Below are 17594 nucleotides of genomic sequence, written 5' to 3'. Positions count from 1 at the left end.
ACTGACTGTCTGCAGCGAAATTTGTTGACTTCGAGCGACAGTGCGTGTCTGCCGAAGCAATAGCTCCTTAGTATGATATTGTAAATACGCGTGGAGGCGTTGGCATAACAAGTGTTGAGGATATGTTACGGTACATGCGAACACAACTGATTGTCTATAGCGAAATGAGTCGCTCTCGAACGACAAGTGCGTGGTGAGCTCGTGATCGATCGTACAGACGGGTAAAGCATCAGTTCGACAACTGATCGATTCAAGTTGTATATCATATACAGCATACAAAATTAATATCCCGCGGTAAATTACATATCATTTATAGGCACTGGTATGATTACGCTTGACCGGACGTGAAGCAGTAAAAAGAACCCATCATAAATACATTGTTCGGATCGGACTGTCTGTCCTAAGACGCTAGAACGCGGTATAGGTATGGAACAGCGACATTTGCTGCTTGCACCGAATACTAGGTACGTAATACCGGGGGTTAACACGTTGATGCGAGCAAAATTGAGAATCAGCTATTTCTCTAATTACTTATTATATTCTAAATTTTACTTTATTTAAGTTAATCTATGTCGGGGGCGCCTAATACCTATTTCTAATACACGACATTCTGGTTCTCGATATGACTCAAAATGATACACATATTTATAACCAGAACAGATCATTTCTCCTTACTATTTAAGTCGACAACAAAGCAAGAGCAAGTACGACAGTATGGAACAGACTACAAGCGTCACTATGCACAGCCGAACGTATGGACACCTAAAACACGCACCAGGATCACACCGATCAGGAGAAAACTTTCACGTCACGACCGGTAATTATTTCTATGACCCCCCGTACATGAAATCGAGTCAACCGCGAAACGACAAGTCAACCAGGGTGGTTTGACGGGCAATTATTCCTAAAGCCCCGTCACGAAATTGGACCACAAAACGATAGGTCAGGGCGATTTGTCGGCAGGCAACTATTACCAAGCCCCGTCGCGTACGACCGAAGTCAGCTCTAGTTTCGTGTCCTTGTCCAGAGGTCGAGCGAGACAGATTAAATCAGGAGGCGAGTGGAAAAGTACAAGTAGAATTACTAATCAATAAGTTTCATGTCTGGCCAGAGTACAAAGGTCAATCGAGATTCTTTGTTCTTTTTCTCTCTAGCGTTAATTATTCCCCCTTTTTGATTGCCGCACACAGGGTCATAAAAGTATTGCTGCAAAAATGAGAATCGGGTAATTCTTTAATTGTTTATTATACTGATAATCTTTGTTTGTTCTTTATAAATCGCGAATGGGCACCTTCCGCCCATTTCTCTAACTACTCACGTGATACAACCTAGTCTGCCTTCGGTGAGGTGTAAAGATGAGTGGGATATTTCGAAATCCGAATCCGCCCCCCGACTCAGGCGGCCAAATTGAAGTAAATCCCGGCTGGTACGTAAAGTCCTGTTATTTCCACATATAGTGAGGGTAAAATAGAGAATAAATATGACTCTCAAAGACACTTGACCGTATCCAGTCCGGCTTCGCTCAAAACCGATGAAATTTGGGTCCGGAAACGTTTAAGTGACGACCCCCCTTCCAGGCATAATAGTTCTACTGTCTTTACACGATATGGGGATAACGTGGCATATTAATTTGCGCACAGCGAAACTTTGTATCGACCCATTGGCGGGATTATGTTCATCTGTGCAGGTGTTGTCAGTGCAATCAGGTTTAGCACCACAAGAAGTATATTAGCAAAATCTTATCCACCACAAAACGTTAACAACTTTACCCCGCCAACAAACTCCACGGTCATCACTTGTCATTCGAATACTTGTAATTTCGTTGTGGTGTGAAGTACGCAAATCAGCTATGATCATTCGAGCGTAACACAATCGATGTCAGTCATCAATCTGCTGTTTGACAAAACTCGCGTTTTCGGGAGGATTGACAGCTACAGAATGCAATACATTTGATGTCCCCATCGACCCCTCTCCACCCCCCTCCCCATTTGAACAGCGTTACCATCAATGTTCCCTCTAATTTTTCACGAGTCTGCGCAAACACGGGCGCAACCAGGCCCCCCATAAGGTGATAACCCGAACTTCTGGGGGGCTTCGCCCCCCAGACCCCCCTCGGCCCCTACGTTTTTTGCCGCCACTTACCATCTAAATTGGGTGTCCCTTTAGTGGGTGCATGGCATTGACGCGCGATGCGCGAAAATTTTATATAATTCATGATTGAATCGGTCAATATGATCGGGAATTGCATATATATTGCTATTAATATTTATCCTCCCTCTGCTCACGTAATCAGATTTACCGGTAGAGCTGATCGAGTGAAGTGTGTTCGAAAAGGTAGGACCCCTAAATAATAATCAAACATCTTCGGGCGTACCCGTTGGTATAATGACTTCGGTATGATGCTATTTCGTGTCCTCCTATCTGCTGTGTCAGAAGATATTGAAATCGCCCAAACGTAAGACGTACACGGTTTCAAATTGTCATTTCTTCTCTGAAAAAGTTGCATAAATTTCCAAAAAATACTCCATGATTCCACGTGTGCTTTGATGCATATTTTGAGGGTGATTTGGCTTCAGTTCGAGTGCGGTGGCTTTCCTAAGAAAATGTATGCTATTCTTTTCCATATTTTGCTTCTAGACATATTTTGCAGACCTTTCTCGCTCGAAAAAGAAAAATTCTCAACTAATTTTACAATTTTTTCTTCCGTTTTCACATGCTCCGACAACCATTTCATGTTAAACGAATCGCTTGCATATTGCCATTATCCTATCTCACCATACGTGATCAGATTCGCCTGATGGAGGTGATGACTTCGAAAATTCACGGCATGTAATTGTACAGTAAATCTTACGCAATGTTCATGCCACGCGGAAAATACTATTCGTTAGTTTCTCGCTAGCCCATTGGTATTTATAACTTTGTTAAACCATGTTATTTCGCCATTTCCAGAAAAGATTGCGCTATTGAAGTGAAATCAGTATCGCTCACGCGTACTAGACCATACTAAAAGAAAATTTCGTTTGCGAGGCGCACGTGATTGCAGATTCTCATTTCTTCACGGAGCGCAATATCTACCTTTGCGGGCAGCACTTGTGCCTCGCCTTCAGACTTCAGCGATAGCACTATTTTCCCCTGGCTATGTTCCCTATAAATTTTCTGCGCGCCTGCGCGGTCCCTTGGACAACTGTGCGCAACGACTGAAAAAAAATCATCATTTCGGATTTTTTGTGCGCAGCCTAGATTTTCTGTGCGCAGAGACCGTTTCAGCACTGCGCATTTGCGCACGTGCGCAGCTTAGAGGGAACATTGATCACAAGCGTCATTTTGCACAGATTCACCGAACGTATTGATACCTAAAACACGCACCAGGATTTCATGGATCAGGAGAAAACTTTACTGACGTCACGACCGGCAATTATTCCTATGCGCCACCGTACACGAAATTGAATCAACCGCGGAACGACAAGTCATTCAGGGGGTATGACGGGCAATTATTTCCAAGCCCCGTCATGAAATTGGACCACGGTACGACAAGTCAGGGCGAGCCGATTTGTCGGCGTACGATCGAAGTCAGGAGACAATTATGATGGAAAAATACAGTAAAATTGCAAATCAATTCAGAAGTTTCAGGTCACGAGGTCAAGCGAGGCGACTCACGCAGATTGTTAGTTTATTCTTTTTCGCTATGACCTACATTAATCTCCCCTTTTGATTGCCGCACAGCCAAAAAGGGAATTCCCCTTCGAGTATTGCTGCAAATTAAGAATGAGCTATTTCTCTCATTATTTATTATATTGATAATCTTTGTTTGTTTATTTTAAATCGTGTTCGGGTGCCAAACGCCCAAACTCTATACTACAAACACACTCGCATGATGGTCCAGCTAAAAAAGGCCGAATCTTTAATCTTATTGTTTCTAGAATTCGTGGTACTGCGTGTCTGTATTGTGGGTCATTATCCTTACTGGGACGTTCACAATTGCGAATATTCTGTCTGGAATGAATCCTATAATTCCGATCCTTGAGCAGACCTACTCGCAGACATTCCAGGTATGAAATTTCCATATTCCATTTGTAATAATTATTGCAAGAATTTCCTAAATAAATTGTGAAGGACGAGTGGTGCTATACTAAATATCAAATATTGAAAGTTTTGCTGTGTACGGAGATGTGTTGAAGGAAATAGTAAATTCAATTGTAACTACGACGTCCCACATAATATAACGCGTCCTTGGAACCGACTAGTATTATTTCACTGTTCCACTAGCTGACTTTATTTGATATTAAATATCTGACAGACATCAGTGTTTCTCAATTTCTATTTGATTACGAACCCCCAAAACCACCTTTAAATATTGAGATATTTCACTTGTGCCGCTCAATATTTTATGGATAATATTGCGAATTTTATAACAAAATTCATGCATAATAAAATGTCAAAGTGCTGACATATGACAGCAGCTTCTTGCTGGTGGGTGTAGTTACTGAGCTTTCGCGACCCGGTATTCTCGGTCACGGGCGCGTCCAGTAAAATGTTTTGGCCAGTTTGATGCGGCAATGTTATCTTAAAAGTCAGTTTAACTCCGGCTAAGCGTCAGAATTTGCCGGACAACCGATCTCGGGAGCCGGCACTAATTGTAAAGCAATATTGTTGCTTCTGAGCTCGTAGTGCATGCGGTAATGAATATGTGTGTTTGCTTCAATATATTGCATATTATATCATTGCAAACATGATAACTAATGTAGACTCTATGCCGAGAGTGCTCACTATTATGCGGGATACGATCTGCTTTTCGAATGCAGAGTTCGTCGTGACCAATGAATCTGGTCACGAAAATAGGGTCAAAATACAGGTTGGTTAATTTGGTGTCAATAGCACCAATTTCACCCCATACGATCTATGAATGTAGCATTGCTGCGTGGAATTCTGGACGGTTTTCGCAAGCTTTCGAAGAGATCCAGCAATCTAACAGGAATGACTTGCAGGATGTTTGCTAAATGCGTCCTAGTTCGGTAATATTCAGTTTCAAAAGGATTAGACTCTTGAAAAGACTAGAGTTAAATCAGCAAGTGACAATTTGTTGGTTATGTGCAAGCGTTTGGCAAGTCGGAAATGTTTTCAACAACGAACAATATCTCATTGATTGACTCTATTGTGTGTAGTAACACATTAAAATATCGTGACACCATAGCGATAGTATTTACTGAAACCCTATGTGACAGATGGAAAACCGACTCGCGAATAGAATTGCAAGGTTTCAGTACTTGTTTCAAATCAGTACGTGTATAATCTCGAAATGTGACTGGGTGAAAATTGGTAGTCATGTTTGTCAATCCTATTTCAATTCACACTATGTCAAAGTAGAAATGTTTCATTTTGGATTATCCCAATTTATCTATAGTAGTCAACATCTCACGAATGGATTCCGACACCTGAATTTTTCGGTGATGATACAGTTGGCAAATGATAGCCTAAGATGTGTGTATTTGTCAAGAGTTTGATTTATAGTTGACAAATTACCAAAATGATTGAATATTCTCGGGATAGAGATAGTTGGTATTGATTCTATAAGTGTGAAAACAGCGGCGTGGAATGTGTGAATAATCCGAAAACGGAGTTGGGAGTTGGTCAAGTCAAGTAATATTCAGTTTCAAAAGGATTCTGTTATTCGTTACTTATTGTACTTATCAATTAGAGTTAGAACATGAAGCGACAAGTTGTTGTTTTCGGAACTTGACGTCGAGGTGATAAATTTACGCATTCGGATACGATGCAACTTCAGTTGTATAGTGAGCGAGAGATCGCTATGTCTGGAACATTATCTTGTCAGCGAGCATAGGATTTTACAATTATTTCACACCTTTTTGAATAAGCGCTAACATCGCAAAGGATTAGGGTTAGAGCAGAAATAAGTGAGAATTTGTCGGTATTCGAGTCACCGTCTGCGACGGTTCTGTTATTCGTTACTTATTAAATCTTACCAGTAAAATCCAGTTCTGCGACATACTGATTACCAAAATATTACCTCGTCAGCGATCGGTATGTCTCTAACACCAAGTCACGAGTGATGGTTATGTCTGAGGTGTTATCTTGTCGGCGATCGCGATTAGTAATAACTTATTTCACACCTATTTAAGGTGTTAGTTTGCGACCGCAACTATTGTTGGTATTCGAATCGCCGTCTGTGACGACTCTGTGGTAAACTAATTATCAAAATATTACCATGCGCGTTATTCCTCGATTTCGCAAACTTTTTCACACCTTTTCGAATAAACGTTACTTCACGACCGCAGCCATAAAAATAACGATATATTGAAGTCGCACTCACCGAAAACGTTAGGATTAACTCGAATCGGTTATATATAATAATTTTGAATATACAAGCAAAGTGATGGCGTCACTCATTCTATACTTAATGCACCATCACGTCATCAGAAATCCCTATACCTGAAACGTTAGTTCACACATCATCACCACAAGCTATACCTTCTATCAACACACAATCTGCGCAAGGGTCACCTCATCAAAGATAGGGGGTCTGAAAGGGTGCCATCACGAACACAGGTTTCGAGTCACCGGTCGAGAGGGCCCATGAGAACCACACGCACCTCACGAGCGATCTAAACTACTACTCGCGCCCCTCTTACGCTATCACGCATCCCTAAGAGGAGCGCCTCGCAGTTTGAGAACCACTGCACTAAGCACTAAACAGCCTTCAAAGTAAACGCATTTGCGGTTCAATTTGAACATCCCATCGTTTTAGTTCAAATGTATAGTTCAAAATTCTAAGCAACTTTTCGCTGCCCGGATTTGCCCCACGGGCCGTAAAATGTCCAGGTGGACCCTACGCTAATCCGTAAGCCTTGTAGGAACCACTAATTTTCAGTGAGTCACAAAAACCATAATCTGCCAGTACCACATTACACATCTAACTGCACATTTAATACATTACTTACATTCTGCGTCCGGAAACACGGGTCACGAACCACTGATCTAGTTAGTTGTTTTTTAGTCAGTTGCGGATCTTTAAAGATCGTTAGTTCAAGATCTAGTGAGTAGTTCTACTTCCAGTGCTGGTTGCGGATTTTGAAAAGTGAGTAGTTCTAGTTTTAGTTAAAGTTGCGAATCGTGAAAAGTTACTAGATAAAGTTATAGTTGCGAGTTTTAAAAATTGAGTAGTTCTAGTTCTAGTTGCGCTTTTTGAAAAGCCAGTAGTTCGTACAAGTCTAGAACCAGTCCTTTACGAGGCGAGCAAGTCGCCGTGGAGTATAACACCGTGTAACTCGATTGTTGATCCCGGGTTCTAATTGATATTTCCTGAGATCGCTTTCATCTAGAAACATCCAAAAATCAATATAGTTATACTGATTAACCCTATAGGAAATGGATATTCACCAAACTGTCTTTGATCGCTGTAAGTCCATTTTTAATCGCTTGGCATCGACTAATAAGTTATTTTCTATCAATTTATTTACTAAATATTCCTACGCGTTAGTCGTAGGCGATCGATTGCTTTTTCGCAAAGCAAATTACAGCCAACATTTAGCTATTTTTCTGTCTGGTCAAGGGTTAATTCTGAGTTTGCATAATAATAGGCAACGAATTAGAATTTTTGGTATTAAAATCAAATCACAAAGCAGAGGTATTTGGTACATGGAAATTTGCACATAATTGTCTTAACTGTACCCGAATCAATACCATCGTTAAATATTAAATGCAAAGCTAAATAAATATTTCAGTTCAAGTATAAAATCTATAAATATGAGATGTTGTGCGGGATTTTCTTTTGTACTTTACATCACTTTCCCGCATCAAGGCCTAGACATAATCTCCCATCATGCTTTCATTATATTGCCCTTGGTATCTCCTTCAAAATCTTTTATGTCTTGATGGAATCGCTCCCCTAGTTCTTCTGAATAAGTTCTTGTATTGTCTTTAAACTCGTCCAAGTGAGCATCAAGCATATGTACTTTCATGGACGTTCTGCACCCCATGTTTCCATACGACTTTACCAAATTGGCAACGAGTTCAGAGTTATGTGCGTTAATATTGCTCAAGAACCCATTCACCACATCTGCAAAGCTATTTCAAGCCTTCTTTTCAACATCATTAAGCATTTGGATAAAATCATTCGACTTGAGAATTTTTTTAATTTGTGGGCCAATACTTACACCACCTTTAACTTTAGCTTTTAATAGTTTAGGAAAGAAGTTCTGGAGAAACTGGAGTACGTCACCACCTTATACAATGCTTTCGCAAATTGCTTTATAAGGCCAAGTTTTATGTGAAGGGGAGGCATAAGCACTTTGTTTGGGTTAATCAACCAAGTTTGCTTTACATTTTTCTCTCCAACAACAAATTCGTTTCGTTTTGTCCATATTTGCTTTTTGTAGTGTTCTGTCGTAGCCTTACTATCCCAAAGGCAAGGGTGTCAAGGATACTTGGTGAACCCCCCTTGCATACCCATTAAAATGCTACCATTTTTAAGTCCCCATTACTTCCCAGTTATATTAAAAAGTATTATAAAATATCAATTGCAAATCATAAAATATCAACAACTCAAAAATCAACCCTGCAAACAGAAGTATCTATAAAATGGCAAATATTGCAGAGTGTATTAACATTAAAAGTAATTAATATCCATCTTGGATGCTCTTTAGACATATTTTTGATATCTTTTCTCAAAAATATTGCGATTTTAGAACATCATTCTCTAAGCCACAAAAACAAAGTTTATATGAAACAGAGCTGATTTTTGACACTTACTGGTTCTAAGTAATAGGTAGAAATTGATTAGAACCTGGGAACAAAAAAAATTGTTACATTGTGAAATTTAAGTCGGTCATGAAGAAGAACACTCAGATAAGGGAGGGGAATTTCGGAAGCGCTGTTGGTGCTGGTTTCCATCAATAACAAGGCTATTTCACCACGATGCACACTGCTCGGGAGGCAGCGATCAAGACAAGCATGGTAGTATCCTAATTACTTTTTGATTTCTTAATAGTAAAACACATTTTGGGGTTAAAAAGAGTTTCAAATGTATCATGTTTACCATTGTTTTGAACTACGGAGGCGAATAATTAGTTATATTTTTTTTGTTAATTAACCATCACTTTCTCATTGCCAAGTATCAATACATCCACCGTGTGTATTAGTAATTCACCGCTTTCAATTTAGAAGTACAGTTAACACGCCGCAGAATATAGTTAAAAATTTTGACTTGGCCCACCATCGTATTTTCAACTTTTCACTTGACCCGTGTGGGGGAAAATAATTGACCACCTCTGATCTTGGTCATCATGACGACTCACGTGACCAATCGCTAAGTGGCCAAATATCAACGCAGTATCCTAACCAGCCACAATATTGTATAGACAAAAGCTGATAGCTTTTATGCTGTTGTTATGATGTTGTTTTTTCGCATCAATTAAAATTTCCTCTGGTATTCCGCTAGTTCAGTGCTTATCAACATGTGTGATGGTTCGCACTTGTGCGAATGAAAAAAAATTGCAGTGCGAATGACGAAGGTGGTGCGAATGACGAAGGTGGTGCGAATGAAAATGGTAAATAATTGTTAATTTTCTGACGCGGAATAATTCAAATAAACCTAATAGGAAATTCAAGGGTAGTGTAACTTTTACAGTTGCGACGCAATTGTATAAACTTGTTTAACTTACGGCACACCACTAATCGTAGCTTTGAGAATAACTTTACCTCTCGCAAGCCGCAATGAAATGTTATTTTTGCACTGCAGTTATTTCGCAACCAAAAGCCTGGTTCGAAAGCTGGTGAAGGGTCAGATATACAGTGTATCAGCTCGTCTGAGCGGGCGACAGGCTGGAAAATGACGTCAAAATGACTTTCTGCTTTCTTTCGCTGAACTATTTTCGTAACTGTTTGATTAGCGCGAGGCACGAGGATAGTAGTAAATACCATCATTGCACACTCACATTTGCAACTTACTGTAACGCAAATTTATACTTCTTCAAGGGTTATTTAAGTATGGGCCGCAAAGGGTATATAGTTTTGGGTCGACACGGTGCCAGAGCTATATCTGTTAATATGAATGTAATATTTGTTGAATTTATTGAAAAAATCATGCATTCGATTTTACATATCTATCCAAGGTTACAATGTTTGGTACTATAGCCGATAAGCGAGAGCCGCAGAAAATATGGCTTGATCATGAGAATCTGCCTACCTTTGGTTTGAATTCATGATAAGATTTGTCCGACTGGTTTTTCAGGAAAACATGGTCGAAGACCGTTGGGATGAGCTAGTGTGGGGGTGTGCAAAGTGCGAGTTCAGGCCTGTGGAACTCAATCATTTCGAAGCCAACCCCTTTTGCCTCGGGGCACATGAAGACGAAAAGTTTTGGCCAACATACCGCTGATAAAATGCTGCGCCATAAACATCAGCGGCGATAAAACCTTGGCCAAAAATGACCGTCGCTAGATGGCCAAACCTTTCGATATGGATATGCTCCGTTGTCGGCAGTCGACAGTCGGCACCGAATAGTCCCGTTCTTACAATCTGAGTAGGCAGTAGTACAATTGCAACACGCAGAAGAATTTAATTCACCCTAATTTGAAATCGAGTGCGTCAGACATGTTTCTAGAGCTGTGTTGGGTAGAATTGTGGTGTGCGCGTTCTGTATGTCATACATGTCCGTAAAATCCTAGCATACTACTGTAATATTAATAATGAATTCTTATTCATGGGCGAGGCTCAGGTCGCGAGATGCCACAAAAACTCAGATTTTGGTGATAGTCTAAAAAGCTGCTTTAAAGTTATTAAACTGTCATGAACTTTCAAGTTACATTGAGCTAAAGAACCGACCACACAGTATCGTGACTTTTTTTGCTCTTCTAACTTACTCGCAAGACAGAAAATGGGAAATCGAAAAAAAAGGTAACGAGGTAGCGCTATAAGGTAGCGAGCTCTAATGTACCTACTATCCTTGATCGTTTGGATCTTATTTTCCAAGACATCAGACAAAAGCCTTAACACAAACATGTGGATTTTTCACCCTTTCGACAAACGGGAGTCTCTGGGACCTTTGAGTCATCTCTCAAAAACGATTTCTGCCAGCAAGAATTTTTCGCTTGCAAAAACTATGCTGTGTTTTGTATAGGAGTGCAGAACAGAATTTAAGACTTCAATTTTCCAGCAAACAATACGTGCATGTTGCCAAATTTATTCCACTCGAAGCTTTTCGACTGGCTCTCATCGGGAACTAACGCCAGTAAATGAGGTTAACCAAGTTCGAAATATAGAAATAATTTGGTCGCTGTGACGTAATAATGACAAGTACACAGAGTCGCGAACGGCAGTAAACAACGCAGACATGCCACTCCTGGGTTTTTCCACCCATATCTGGGTTTTTCGAGCATCACCTGGGTTTCTGGGTTTTGTCCGTGAAATCTGTTTTTTTTTTCAACATCATGCTTGTCAGGTCAATTTTACGCTCGAAGATTAATTATTAGATTAGGGATAGTTTGATCATAATGTCGTAAAATGCACGCACTTCAGTTCGACATTGTAAGGATATCTATAGAATTGCCGATTGATTCCGTTGTTATTGTAATGGCGTGACTAGTTATTGTAACGGGACACTGTTTCACTAGTAAAATGATAGGCCTTGGTGCGATCCGCCATGCAATGAAGCTTCATTGAATACTAACTTTCAGGTCGCAAAAAATCATGTTCAGAGGGCAACTCAGCTGAAACGTTTTCTTGCAATTTAAAACGGGATCTGAGTATATTCACTTCCAACAGGAATACTCAGAGGCAGTCGCTCACCCCAGTAATGTTAGTCAGACGCGTTGGTTATCAGCACATTTGAATATACTCTGAATTTCATGATTGGACACTTGAACAGTGTTTTCGACTAATCATCCCTTCCATATTATCGCATGGGTCGATCAACCGAAACCTACTTTCAACTTGTCAGATCACTGCATGAAAATACCCGAAAATCACCCTGCACACTGTACCAGGGGAGTCCAACTCAAATTACTTCGCGGGCCGGATTCAAACCTTCAAATCGCTCGCTGATCAAGCATATATAGACATCGTATCACGGACCATAGGGGTTTATTCGCGAACGATGGAGTTGGAAAAATACGATGAGTGGCCAGTTGCATACATTTATGAACCGCTAAGGCAGTGACAGTAACGACGATATAAGTCGGCATATTTTTATGCTGCCTTCGCTTTAGTCCTAATCTGGAGTTAGCCATATGCGTGCGTTGTGAGGACTACAAAAGATTCAACACTGTTGACGCGGAAGTTTGAATTTGGCTCATTATTATTAAATCGCGATTCAGATTTCTCCGGATTGCGAGTTGGAAGTGACACGGCGGTGCGACCACAGATATTTGAATGATATTTTTGTGTAACATATATATTCTCAATGTAAACTGCATATAATGGTTCCGCTTTGGCGTTTTCGCTTCTCTGGATATCTACTTATTGTTCCATTTTTTCAGAAAACTCTTATCTCAATGTGCACTTCGTGTCTTCTCAAATTGGGTGTCAATGTGGCCGGCTTGTTCCTAGTGGTAACTAGAAATAGAGTGAATAACCACAACACCGTAGCCGGATGGTTATAATGTCGATTATGAACATACTCAACATTTGCTTTCCCGATGGATTATTGTATCGAAGTGTTTTCTTCAAAACATCTCAACATTTGTTACAAACGTGCATGTACTGGATAAAATAACAATTTGTCGATTTACTCAGAATTGCTTCGCGGGCCGGATAAAATCGTCTGGCGGGCCGGATGTGGCCCGTGGGCTGTATGTTTGACTCCCCTGCTGTACAGTGTCCACTATTGAGTATTGACGCCGCGCATCAATTGTTTCATAGCAATGCGTTGAGTGGAAAGCAAAATACTTTGGTGGGATGTGCTGTGTTTACCGAGCAAATTGTATAGTATAAACATTTGTAATTTCGATATCGCGGGCTAAATCTTACTTCTCTGACTGCATGACTGTAATAATGATTGTCAGTTTTCAGTTTCACAGCTATCTTACATCAATTTCGGTGTAATTTAGAATCTGGGTTTTTCTGGGTTTATTTGGCGTCCACATCTGGGTTTTTCCGAAATATCCCAGTGGCATCTCTGAAACAACGCACGGTTACGGTACAACACACACACAATCGGCTGTAAAACAGCCGAATGGCAAAACAACACCAATGACAGATTCCCAGCGTGTAGAGATGTTCCTACTGGCGGCAGAAGATCGGCTTTTGCAACTTTGGTTGATTCAAGAACCTTTATATGGAAAAGAGAACGACCACGGGCAACTATGGAAAACTGATTGTTATTGTAATGTTTTGCACACTCTGGGTGTTTCAAGAGGTGCTGTCCGATGGCAGAATTTTATGCTGTTACTTGTTCATAATCACGCATGGTAACTAGAGACTGTGATGATGAAGAAGATATGTCATCACCCTGCGAATTCCTAATTTGACGTGGGACGTGTTGACGAATTCTTTGTTGAAAGCGCTGAGATGTGCGACCCACATACCAACTGTCGCATCGGCACGTATATTGGTAGATTTTGTTAGTCTGATCAATCGCAAGCAGCACAAGCACGCGTTGCTGGTAGAAAAGATTTCGTAGTAAATATGACACGGGGTTCCGTTTGTGGAAAACAATGACTCGCGGAGGACCTAATCTGTTTTTCAAACCTGTTACAAGCTGTGCCTACCCACGGGAGATACAACTAAACTGGGCACCTTCTCGGTACAAATACAATATTCAGACGCGGCACCACTCGCGCATACGTTTCATTCTCTGCTCTGCTCATGCGCTAGCGCGCGCCAACGCAGAGCGCGCGAGCAGAGATGTCACTGGGATATTTCGGAAAAACCCAGATTTGGACGCTAAATAAACCCAGAAAAACCCAGATCCTACATTACACTCAAATTGCTATGAAATAGCTGTGAAACTGGAAACTGACAGTCACTATTACAGTAATGCAGTAATATAAATAAGTTGTAGCTGTTGATATTGAAATTACAACAGTTTATACTGTGCATTATCCTCGGTCAACGCACAAATCCCACAAATATATGTTGCTGTCCTCTCAAGTCATTGCCATGATACAATTGGTGCGCGGTGACAGTACTCAATAGTGTATTTACGGTATTATATTACAGCGCCGCGAATGTTCGAAACAATGCCGTTAATCCCCATCTCTGAGGGTGATTTCCGAGTATTTCCATGCAGTGATCTGACCAGTTGAACGTAACGTTCGGTTGATTAATCCTGGGATAATGTAACAGGCATATTTAGTAAAAAAAATTGCACAATGACGAAATCCAAGATATATTCGAATGTGCTGATAACCAACACCCTTTGGCTAACTTAATTGCTGAGGGTGTCCGACTGTCTCTCTCTGAGTGTCCCTGTTGGAAGTGAATATACTCGGATACCCATCTCACCTATGCGCATAATATACAGTTACGCGGCATGTTACTTTTTGGTACACACCAAATTTATTGGAGTGATATATACTAGCGTTCAAGTCTCAAATCGTATTAAATTGTCTGACAACGGTTCTCATGAGTTGCTCTAACATGATTTTCTGTGACCAGGAAGTTAGCCTACTCAATGAAGCTCCATCGCATCACACCGAGGCCTCTCATATTTGGAGTGAAACAGTGTCTCAGGACTCGTTACAATAACTCGTTACGCCTTTACAATAACAACGAAATCCATCGACAATTCCTGATATGCATGCGATGGCGAACAGAAGTGCGTGCATCTTACGACATTATGATCTTACTGATCTAATACTTAATTTTCGAGCGTAAACTTGACCTGACGAACATGATGTTGAAAAAACAACAGATTTCAAAGACAAATACCCAGAAACCCAGGTGATGCTCGAAAAACCCAGATCTGGGTGGAAAAACCAAGGAGTGGCATGTCTGCGCGCGAGGAACGCTCCAGCCGCGTTTCATTCGAGAGACGCGAGTGAATCTTTCCGTACGAGAGCATATACGTCGCAGCTGAGAAAAAGTGAATTGTGAAATATGAATCAGTATTGCGGATGCCTTCGCCGTGTACGGAGCTTGTACGTGTACCTAGTAGGTTATGCATATCAGCAATTCGGCGTATAGAAGTGTGTAATTTTTAAATACAAGAACAAATCTTATGTAACTAATGATATTCAACTATGTGAAAATATTCGCTCTAGCAACCACAAGAATTCAACTATTTAGAGCAGAACACTAGCTATGTAGAATGATTACGACACGGCCCGTACAATCCTGATTAAAAAACTATCACTGACACCAAACCTATGCTTGATATGAACGGATCATGGCCAATGTTCCCTCTAATTTCTGACGCGTCTGCGCACACTCCCCAACTGACTGCGCAGACCCTTGGAAAACAGTGCGTAACGACTAAAAAAAGGTCATCACTTCGGATTTTTTGTGCGCAACTTAGATTTTCTGTGCGCAGAGACCATGTCAGCACTGCGCATTTGCGCACGTGCGCAGCTTAGAGGGAACATTGATCATGGCTACTACTGGACATTTTATTACGGCGTTTTCCCGATTTTATCATCGTGGTGATTTAATCCATCAAGCAGCTGTTGTAACCCGCCAAGCTCTCAACAACTGACCAACACCTATAGCCAATCGCAGATAAATTAATCGCTACGATGCCGCATTTGCCTGGTGAAATATGATTCTATTTATTGAATGCCGCCGCCAATGAAAGTATTGCCTCTACAAATAGCTTCCCGCAATGCCTTGAACTGTCAGTGCATATAGCATTTTATTCCTGTTTTCAACTTCTTCCGTATCATACGGTCGGCTAACATATCTTCGGCGGCAGAAGATCTTTGGAATGATGTCAAAAATAAATTAATGTGCTAGTACAACGTTCAAAAGCCTGGCAAATCGAAGTACCGTACCGGTGCAGTTTCTCTCGCGAGAAAGACGTACTCAGTTTACCTATTCCCCCCCATTATGACGTAATACTCGTCTTAGTGAATAAGTGAGATTTGAGCGAGTGGTGCCGCGTCTGAATATTGTACGTGTGATCTCCACTAAACGGCTTATCTTTAAGAAAATCTTGTATTTTACGCTCAATAGTTAGCTCAACAACTTGTTTGGCCGAGTAGGGTTTTAGAGAAATAGTTGAAATCAAAACGTGAGAAAAGAGTTGCTTTTTCAATGAAACACTTGATAGCGTAAGCCAGTGGTTCCCAACCTGTGGTACGCGAAGGTCTTCCAGGTGGTACGCGTGTAGATTCTGTTTTTTTCGACCAAAGGGAATTATTTGTTCAGGTGGGATTGACTTTGAGTTTGTGGAAGCCGTCGTCGTCGTGGGTAGGGGCAATCCCACAAATGACGCCTACGGGGAAGAGATCTAGTCGTAAAGCATTGGGATTCTTACTCTTACCTAACCAAATTCCGTTTTAATATATTTGACCATAAGAATTCGAAATGGATCCGCTACAGAAATCATATACAGTGCCTTAGAATAGGCGGTTTATTTTCTATTTCGCTGCCTTCGGCAGCTCAACACAGTGGAAACATTTTTGACCGCCTTCGGCGCGCGTAACTTATGTTGGTGGTACGCGAGCACTGCATAAAGCAGGGGTCGCCAACTCAAAATGGGTCGCGGGCCACTTTTCAAAATTCCTAGAGGCCGCGGGCCGCATGACTTCAATATCGAGATTAACATAGCCAACGCAGCTTATCAATCACGTGTGATAGGGCTAACTCTACGTAAGTACAATGCTCTCTTACATGGGCGATGGGCATAGTCACCTTAAAATGAATAATATTTTATTGAACAAACACAAATACATAAAAATATCATGCTCATCAATTTCATTATATTTTGAACTATGAGCTGCGCACGATACCTGACAACACTCTGTAGCAACCGCAACAGGGGTGGCCAACCTTTTTGCTATTCACGGTCGCATTTCAATTAGGGGAGATGTGGTACCGATGGGTCACTGGGACCGAAAATACATTGAAAATTCTCTATGATAATTCCATGATTACACTCCGTGAACTCGTCTACAATAGCTTGCTGGCAAAATCTTTCCTCACATACAAAAAAATTCGACGTGCGCGAGCTATGGGATCTCTCACAGATGTTTTTTGTTTTAGGGGGTGTAAAGTAAATTTATATCGACATATACATTTTTCTTTGTAACCTTCAACACGAACAAACCAGCAATCATTTTTATTGTGAAGTGCAGGGCTTGTATCAGGCTATATAATGGCACCTATTATTTTTTTCAGTACTTTCCTTGAGTGGAATTTTTTTCGATTCATGTATAAAATTCGTAGGGTGGGGACCGATGATACAATAGCCAAATCAAGCAAACTAATCAAGCATACTAATCATAAAACAAGTGAAACATGCCTACGTACCAGAGATGAGCGGATTTGAAATTTCTATGTCCTAATCCAATCCAAATCCAAATCCTAATCCATAACCTTTCCTTATTCAAGTCCATGTCCAATCCTAATCCGATTCCAACTGGAAATTCAGAAAAAATACTAATTTATGCAATGGAGGGATTCGAAAATTTTCTTTCACTACC

General features: G+C 40.8%; 1 protein-coding gene and 1 long non-coding RNA gene across 2 annotated transcripts in view; both read left to right on the top strand.

Annotated features, from left to right (window-relative positions):
* The window catches only part of LOC145451771 (uncharacterized), a 135355-nt gene that overhangs the window by 45932 nt on the left and 71829 nt on the right, over positions 1-17594 (top strand). The gene's annotated exons all lie outside the window — the stretch shown is intronic.
* The window catches only part of LOC145451767 (solute carrier family 2, facilitated glucose transporter member 5-like), a 64370-nt gene that overhangs the window by 16732 nt on the left and 30044 nt on the right, over positions 1-17594 (top strand). Inside the window, exon 2 of the mRNA XM_080330007.1 lies at positions 3921-4049. Coding sequence (XP_080186133.1) covers positions 3921-4049 — 129 coding nt within the window. The remainder of the gene's footprint in view (positions 1-3920; positions 4050-17594) is intronic.

This window comes from Botryllus schlosseri, chromosome 12 (assembly GCF_051294905.1).
Source record: "Botryllus schlosseri isolate E-star chromosome 12, Bs_hap1, whole genome shotgun sequence".
Classification (NCBI taxonomy): Eukaryota; Metazoa; Chordata; class Ascidiacea; order Stolidobranchia; family Styelidae; genus Botryllus; species Botryllus schlosseri.
This window is presented reverse-complemented; position numbering and strand designations above follow the sequence as displayed.